This window comes from Falco punctatus, assembly GCF_963210335.1.
Source record: "Falco punctatus genome assembly, chromosome: 6".
NCBI classification, from domain to species: Eukaryota; Metazoa; Chordata; class Aves; order Falconiformes; family Falconidae; genus Falco; species Falco punctatus.
Window position 1 is genome coordinate 36844473 of NC_137585.1, and position 8236 is coordinate 36852708.

At 60.6% G+C, this 8236-nt stretch overlaps 1 protein-coding gene across 4 annotated transcripts; it reads left to right on the forward strand.

The window, feature by feature from the left end:
- Positions 1-22: 22 nt before the first annotated feature.
- CCDC134 (coiled-coil domain containing 134) lies at positions 23-8194 on the forward strand. Of its 4 annotated transcripts, none has more exons than XM_080393064.1 (8): positions 23-439; positions 3660-3789; positions 4515-4632; positions 5485-5606; positions 5849-5933; positions 6188-6369; positions 6605-6676; positions 7064-8194. In XM_080393064.1, exons 3-8 carry the CDS (start codon positions 4530-4532, stop codon positions 7187-7189), a joined length of 690 nt encoding a protein of 229 aa, XP_080249190.1. In that variant the 5' UTR covers positions 23-439; positions 3660-3789; positions 4515-4529; the 3' UTR covers positions 7190-8194. The 4 variants fall into 4 exon arrangements, with proteins under 4 accessions (XP_080249190.1, XP_080249192.1, XP_080249193.1 ...); XM_080393066.1 differs by having other exon boundaries at positions 6188-6357; XM_080393067.1 differs by having other exon boundaries at positions 6188-6424; positions 7064-7201.
- The last annotated feature ends 42 nt before the right edge of the window (positions 8195-8236 follow it).

Here is an 8236-nt window from a genome sequence, read left to right on the forward strand (position 1 = left end):
CTCACCTGCCTCGGTGTAGCTGGCGGTGCTGCGGGCTGGCCCCCTCCTCCGGGCCGGCGGGGGTGGCCGAGACACAGCCAGGAGCCCTGGGGAAGCAGATGTGCTGCTCGTCCCGCCGGGAAGGGGAGACTTCTCCCAGGTCACGGGTGGTCCCTCAGGCTGCCTGTTGCCTCCAAGCCCTGCAAGCGCCCCGCTCCCGCTGGGGCCGTAACTAACGAGGCTCCTTCCCCGGCGGAGCCGGGGGGACCCGCTCGCAACGGGAGCGGCCGCGGGGGGGCGCGGGGCCCGGCTGCCCCCAGCCCCGGCGGGACCGGGGCCGGTGGCGGGGCGGGGCGGGAGCTCAGGAAGTGACACGGCGGGGCGGGGCGGCGGCAGCGGCATGGCAGCGCGGCGGCCGTGAGCGCCGATCCCGGTACCGGCCCCGGTTCCCGGCCTGCAGGTGAGGGGACGCGGCCGCGCCGCCCCGCCCGGCGGGGGAGGGCCGGGGGGAGCCGGGAGCCCTCCCCTCCCCTTCCCGGTGGGGCTCAGCGGGACCGGCGCGGGCTGCCCGGCCACGGCGGGGCGGGAGGGAAGGGCGGAGATGGGGCAGCCCGCGGCAGGGGCGGGGGTGGCCGCTGCCGGAGGGAGCCCCGGGCGGGAGGGGAGCCGTGCGGCCGGGGCGGCCCCGGGGACCCTCGGTGCAGCGGCTTTGCCCTTGCCCGAAGGGCTCTGCTACCGCCGCCGGCTCCCCCCTCTCCGCCCTCGCCGGAGCCCCGCGCAGGGGCTGTGCGAGGAGCCCACCGCCGGCAGCACCGGCGGAGCCGGCCCACCCCGCCCCGCCGGTTCCCATCCGCTCCGTGCCGCCTGCTGCGGCCCCTTGGCGCGGCCCCGGGTGGGCTTCCCGCGGCGCGGCCAGCCTGGGCTCGGCTGATCCGATTTCCACGCCTCCGTCCCCGTGTGATTGCCGCTGCTTTCAGCGGTGCTTGAAAGGGGACCGCGGCCGCCCGGGCCCCTCGGGGTGCTGCTGAGCCCCTCCAGCGGGACGGGAGGCACGGAGGCGGGCTGGGACGGATCCGCTCCTGGTGGAAATCGCAGCAGCTCGCTGGCTTCGGCCGGGGCTGCCTGATCCCGGCTGGCGGCCATCCCTGTGATGCACAAGTGCAGGGTTTGGTGGTTAAGGGACTTTGGAGGCAAGCAGTTGTAAAGGGCCGTCGTGTTATGGAAGCAGCTGGTCCTGTAAGCCCTGGAGAGGAACATCCTAGCAGAACTCTGAGCAGCTTGTGTTTCACATCCAGAGCTTTTGGTTCGGCTGTGACAAGAGATTAATTCTCATCTGGTTGACGGAGGAGCGGCTTGGAGATGAATTTGTGGGGCGGGGAGCTTTCATTCCTTGTTTTGCCACGGTGTGCTCCAGGGGCAAGCTGCCTTATGATGCTTTTCCCTCTGCGTTTCAGTGCCCTGCAAAGGGGATCGGGGGGATGCTGGAAAAGTCCCTCCTGGGAACCGAAGTGTGCCAGCGTGGCTCTCCCTTGCGAGCTCATTAAGTGAATAAATCCCAGGGATGCTCAGTTCAGATGGGGCTCCTGCAGGAGAATTTATAAAGTCATTAAAAACACATTAATGGAAAGTACTAACCATCTATAACACAGCTTCTGTTGTCATGTCTTTGGAAAAACATGTCTAAATTAAGAGGATGGGAGACAGCGAGACAGACTGGTGGGCTTTCTGCTGAAACAACCAGCTGGCCGGGGCTGTGAGGGTATATTGATGGAAACTCCTTCCCATCTGTAGCATCAGGCTAGACGCTGGCTCCCTGGGCTGCTCTGGGAGCACTGGGCAGAGCCAGCTTTAGCAGGGATCTCTTCAGGGAAGAGCAAGAGGGAAGCGTGGAGCAGATTTATGGTGTTTCTGTCTCATCTCATCCCTCAGCAGGTGTGAAGACATGAGGGAGGGTTCATGAGGAAAGCATGGAGGAACATCTTCAAGAAGTTTTGGCATCCTCGTGCTTACGCAGTCCAGCCTGGAGAGGAGGGAATGTTCTCTGTTATTAAAATGGGGTGAAATGGGCAGGACAGCAAAGGGAAACTGAAGCTGGTGCCACATGGCACGAGCAGCCTCACTTTCCCTGCAGGTGTGGGCAACAACTGGATCCTGCTTCGTTTTCACTGGAGTGTTTCAGCCCTGATGGACTATGGCAGTCAGTAACTTTGGTGTGAGAATAAGTATCAGCAGGGAAGGGGTCAGATGAAAAGGTGATGGGCTTCTGATATGGTGTGGTCTTCCAGTCCTCCTCTTCCAGCCTTGTTCTGTGACACAATCTGTAGGGCTGCTGCAGGAGGATTTGTAAAGTCATTAAAAACATTTTCATTGTAAACACTAACCATCTACTGTAGCACCTGATGTCATGTTTCTGGAAAAGCCTGTCTCTGTTCCGAGACCCAGAGGCAGCCAGGCAGGCTGGTGGGCTTTCTGCTGCAGTAACCAGCTGGTCAGCAACCACCTCGGCTGAGAGCCATGCTTTGCTCTTCTGCTGCCTGAGCAGGGTTTTTTGCAGCTCAACACCTTCTTCCTCGGAGTGGCCTCAGGGCCTCCTCTGGCCACCTGTCTCCCAGGTTGGAAGGGGTGGATGCGGGAGCCCTGCCCAGGCGCTGGGACTGCTGCAGGCAGCGTGGTGGAGCTGTTGCAGGTAGCGGTTTTGCTGTTTGCTGAAAGCCTGGTCTGGAGGCCACCAGCTGCCTCCAAGGTCTCTCTCTGGTTCTCCACGAGCATGGCAAATAGCCAGCCTGGTCCTTATGGCCGTGTGTCTGATCTGAGGGGCAGTCACATTTTGTGCTTTTGAGTTGCTGCTCTTACTCCTCCCCAAGAGCCTGGAGAGAGTGAGCAGCCGGCGGGGCTCTGCAGAGGGAGGACCCATACCCCCTCGCTGGGCTAGGCCTCAGGCCCTTGGGTCGTGGGTTTTGGCAGGGTGAAGCAACCTGTTGGAAGCCAACCAGGCTGGTGGGTCCAGCAGAGCATCTGTTTGCCCAGACTGGAGTACTTCACCTTACATCCTCGGCTTGTTGGTGTGCTTTGTGGCCTTCACGGTGGCTGGAATATGCCTGAAGCCTCACACCACAGCGGGCAGGGGGGACAGACCCCAGGCCTGGCGTGGGAGGCTTGTGCTGCCATCCTGGCTCTGCATCACATCCAAAACACGTGATGCTGAGCCCACACCTGTGGACAGCTGTGTCTTCCTCTGCAACGCAGATTGTAGTTACACCAATCTGTTCCTTTCCAGGAGTGCTGCCTTTTGCAAAGTACAATAGCAAAATAATGCAGAGGGTTTCTTGTGTTCGACGCCGTTTCCCTGGCTGTGCTGCGAAGGCTCTTGGCTCAGCCTCGGCGGGAGGCGCCTGGCCAGAGCTGCCGCTGCTCCTCGCTGGGCTGGAAGAGCTGCCAGTGCTGCCTGCTTTGCCTCGCTCCTGGGCCCGAGGTTGAACAACCCGTATTTGTTTAAAAAAGAAAAACAAGAGGAAAAGAAAGTATCTAGATTTGTTGCAAAGAAGGGATTTGTTTCTGTCCCAGTGTTAGGGCATCACAGAGACAGGATCAGCTGGGCAGGCGAGCTCGGGCTTGGGAGGGGAGAGGGGTGGCAGGGTGAGGACAGCTGTCATGGCCTTACACACCTGCCTTTCCCTCAGGAGCAGGAGGCAGGTCAAGGGATGCCTCTGAAGGAGCTGCTGCTTCTGTAATTGCTGGTGGCCACTGCTCGCCTCTGCAGAAACCTCATCCCTGTGGACAGGCTGCCTCAAGTCCTGCCTGGAGGCTGAGGTATCGCTCTCCTTTTCAAGGTCTAAGCTGTCTCAGGGACCAGGGTCCTCATTCTCAAGGACCTTCTCCTCTAGCCTCTCTTCTGCAAGCTGGCTCTCTCTGACGGGCTCTTGTGGCCCAGAGCAGCGGAGAGAGATGTGCCTGGGGCAAAGGGTGGGAGTTACCAGGTCACCCAACTGCTGCTTTTCTGCATGGGGCCCGCAGCTGGCACCTGGCTTGTAGCGAGGGGAAGGGTGCAGGTACCAGCACCCCAAGAGGTGAAGTGAGATGGCTAAGCTGGTCAGGCCTGGTGCTTGAAGGAGAGGTGGACTTCAACCCCTTGGTGATCCTCCTCCTCCCTTTGGCCCTGCTGCTTTGGTGACTGGGCTGCTCTAACTCGCAAACCCAGCAAAAAGGTAGCTGTTATTTTTGGGAGAAGGGGTAGGACTTAATTTTTCTGCTGGGTCAGTGCTCAGTCAGATCCCTGGGGGCCCAGCCGGCAGCAGAGGCAGGTAGAGAGGAGGGGGAGACCGGGGCTTCCCCTGTAGGGGAGGGCGGGCTGGCTGCAGCATCACCCCGTGGGCCTGCTCTGGCCACTGTCTCTCTCAAACCCCTTGTGGGGGCAAGGGAGAGGCGGGCCAGGACCCTGGCGCTAAGGGCAATGTGGTCCTGAGAGGCTCGTGTGACTTCTCCCTTTGGTAAGTCTCCTCACTGGTCATTGATTTTGTTGGTTCATTTTGTTCCAGGCTGCAGCGGCTGACATGGATTTTCTCTTCATCTGCCCCTTTGTGCTGCCACTGCTGCTGTCCCGGGGCAGCTTCGCAGACCTGGAGAAACAGAGGGTGGACTCTGGCTTGGAAATCTGTATCCTCTGCAGCCTGCCCCTCGTGCCCTGCATACGTGCTCGTGCCTGCTGAGGCCAGAGGGAGCTTGTGCACAGGGAAAGAAAGGGTCGGAGACCATGGAAAGAGGCACAGGGGAATGGAAGAGAGAGGACCGAGAACTGCTGGGCAGTTGCCTGTTTGCCCTTCTGTGGAAGAGCTTTAGCTGAGCTCCTGAGTTTACTAACCAAGCGCCTGGCTCAGGGCAGAAGCAGAGATGAGTTTTTTGGTGGTGCCTGGTGTTCCCCCGAGCGCAGCACTTTTCCTTTCTGCTCCAGCATGCTGGGCACATTTCCCAGTCCGTGCTTGGGAGCAGTGCAGCCAGGCAGCTGGCAGAGCATGCCTGCGGGTCCCAGTGCTTTGGGGTCACCGGCTGGGATGACGGAACAGGGCTCCTGGGTTTGTGACACTTGGTCTCCTCTGTGCCGTGAGCGTTATTGCCTGTTAGGAGGTGGGATAATGCAGGCTCTTCTTAGCACACAGCAACATCCCTTGGAGAACAGGCAAAGTATGAAAAGATATTAAATATGCGTGCTTATGGAGACATGTATGGGGAAGGTGGGAGTTTGTGGTCCTCCCCCAGCCCATCAGCCAGAGCAGGAGCTGGCAAGTAGGAAGCTCCCCAATGAGCGCCCAGCGTTAAGTGCCCCGCTGGGGTGTCTGGGCAAAGGGGCTCACTGGAAACCATTGTTTCATCCTGGCTTAGGTGCTGCCCCCAGCCCTCAGGCACCCCGTGGAGAACTTGGGGGGGCTGGGATGGTGCTGGGTGCTCAGTGGAGGGGGCGAGCAGGAGCATGGTGGGATCATGCTGGCAGTGCCCTTGACGGTGGTGCAGATAAGAAGCTGTTTGAGGTAAAGCGCAAGGACCAGATGAACGCACTGAAGAACCTGATTGAGCTCAATGACGTCAACCAGCAGTACAAAATCATTGACATCATGCTCAAGGGACTCTTCAAAGTGAGCCGCAGTGCTGGATGCTCTCTGGGCTCGGTGTGCTGTGGGGCCATGGAGGGTGGGCAGGAAAAGCAGGGAGAGCCAGGGAGCCTCTGCGGGTTCAAAGGGAAGAGATGGGTGGGCAGGTGGGCTCTAGGACCTGAAGGGAGGATTCCATGGGGCTTCCAAGCGGAGTGGCTGGAGCAGCACCTCTGGGGTACAGGTAAGGGCTGGCTGGCTGGGTCAGTAATCAAGGGCTCTGGCAGGTGCTGGAGGACTCCCGGGCTGTGCTCATCGCTGCTGATGTACCTCCTGACGGGCCTTTCCCTCAGGATGAGAAGATAAAGGATGGTAGGTCCTCTCCAGTCCTTGCCCCACTCCCTTTTCTAGTGCTCTGGTGCATTGTGACATTCTTTCTGGGACCCCTGTGTACCAGACCAGACCTGGACTGGTATGTCTCTCTCGGGCCCCTCTTGCTGTCTCTCTGACCAGTTCATATGGGGGAACCTGCCCACTTGCCCTCAGCCTCCCCATCTCCCAGCGGGGATGTAGGCACCAGCAGGACAGGGCATGTGTGCTGATGGCGCTGGTGGATGTCCCCACAGCGTACTCCCACGTGGTGGAGAACACCGCCTTCTTCGGGGACGTCGTCCTGCGCTTCCCCAAGATCGTGCACCACTACTTCGACCGCAACTCCAACTGGAACAGCCTCATCCGCTGGGGCATCGGCTTCTGCAACCTGACGGGCGTGTTTGAACAGGGACCTCACTCCCAGGTCCTGGGGCTGGTATGGCTCCTGGTCCCCCCCTGCCGCGTCCTCTCTCTGCTGCTGGGGCTGTGGGGTGAGGTTTTTGGGGTAAAAGGAGGGCAGGGGGAGTGTGCTCCGTGTCTGATGGTTGTCCTTGGGCTGAGGGATGGGGGAAGAGCATGGAGGGGGCTGGTGGGGAGGAGGGGACCCTGGTTGCAGGGGGGGGTGGGTGGGAGGTATCGCTCCCCGACGCGGTCTCCGCTTTGCTCTGCAGATGGCTCAGGAGCTGGGAATCAGTGAGAAATCGCCCGATTACCGTAATCCCTTTAAAACGGACCACTCTGAGGTAAGACAGCAATGCCAGTGGCTTGCCCCATGGGCTTGCCTGGTCACATCACAACTCCAGGCAGCTGGCCGGGGAAGGGGACGGGTGGTTTGGTGGGGAATGACCAAAAACGTTTCCCTGGCATGGAAGAAGTGTGACTGAAACACGCACGTCAAATTTCCCAGCTGGGCTGCAGCTGGCTTTGGGCATCTGGTGCCATCTCCCCACTGCTATGGCCATCATGCCCAAGGGGAACATCAGGACCCCATTTGCATTGTGCTGTGTCTGACCTCAAACCCCCTGGCACCGTGGGGCTTGTGTGTTAGCTTCGGTGGGTTTGCTGGGGGGTTGTGCCTCTGGGAGGCTGTGGGCACTCCCCCATGATGACCCCCCGCTGTCACCCCACAGTTTTTCCCCAGTGCGGACACCTTCCAGAAGGCGCTACGGGAGGAGGAGAAGCGGAGGAAGAAGGAGGAGAAGCGGAAGGAGATCCGCAAGGGCCCACGCATCTCCCGCTCGCAGTCGGAGCTGTAGCACACGGGGGCTTGCACCTCGTGGCGGGGGCGATGCCACTGGGATGTGGAGCGGCTTGCTCCCTCTTGGCAGCCTCGAGCTGGTGCCCAGCGGTCCCCTTTCCATTTGTGCCGTGGGTTTTATTTTGTTGCCTTTCCCCTTCGTTTGGCGGGGGCCGAGTGGTGGTGCTGGCGGGTTGCCCCAGTGGGGCTGAAGCAGGGTACCCCTTCCCCAGAGCCAAAGCACAGATGGGAAGGCAGCGGGGCCATGCCGTGGGCTCACGGGGTGCTGCTGCCTGTGGGGAAGTAGGGCAAGGGGGACATGGTGCACCTGAGCCCTGTGGGGAGCCCAGGGACCCCTCCCCGCCTCAGCACGCCCCGCGCTGAATGTGCCTCCTCCGTCGTGGGTGGGCTGGGGAACGCGTCATGCCAAACAGCCTCATAAGCGATGCTGCTTCTCTCAGTTTTGGGATTTTTGTTGTCAAACCGGTGATCTCATTGGCACCCCCCACCTGGTTATACCTGGTCTGCCCAGCCGCTACCTCTGCCAGCTCAGCTCTGCACTCTTCCCAGCAGCTGTTATCATCAGCCAGCCGTAGCTGAGAAGGCCAACGGCATCCCACTCTCCCACGGGGCTACTGCAGGGCATCCCAGCAGGGAGGCGAACATGCGGTGAATTTTTGGGGAGGTGGGATTTTGGTTCTTGGTCCTCTTTGCAGCTGGCAGATGCCTGTAGCGCAAGCCGAAGGTGCTGGGGAGCCCACCCTGAGCCGCCCCGAGCCCTGCGTCCCGCTCCTGGCCCCGCCAGCGGCACGGCCACCGGCATCATCGTCCATGGCCGCTGGTGGCTCTTGCAGAGGAACCGTCCCTGAGCAGCAGGTGCGCCGTGCCGTGCCGGGGGCACCGTGGCCGTGGGGAAGGGGGGAATGTCCAGGATTTATAACCACGGAGCCGGGGCCGTCTGGCGAGGGGTGGCAATGGGTGCATGTTTTGTTTTTTCTTGAATAAAATTAACATTTTTTTTTTTTTTTTAAGTAAAAGAAGCCCGCTCTTGCTCCCGTTACTGGTG

Coding starts and splice junctions, on each gene's coding strand:
- CCDC134 (XM_080393064.1), top strand. CDS start 4,530: ATGGATTTTCTCTTCATCTGCCCCTTTGTGCTGCCACTGCTGCTGTCC. Junction 5,934..6,187: donor GGATGAGAAGATAAAGGATG/GTAGGTCCTCTC, acceptor ATGTCCCCACAG/CGTACTCCCACGTGGTGGAG. Junction 6,677..7,063: donor TTAAAACGGACCACTCTGAG/GTAAGACAGCAA, acceptor GTCACCCCACAG/TTTTTCCCCAGTGCGGACAC.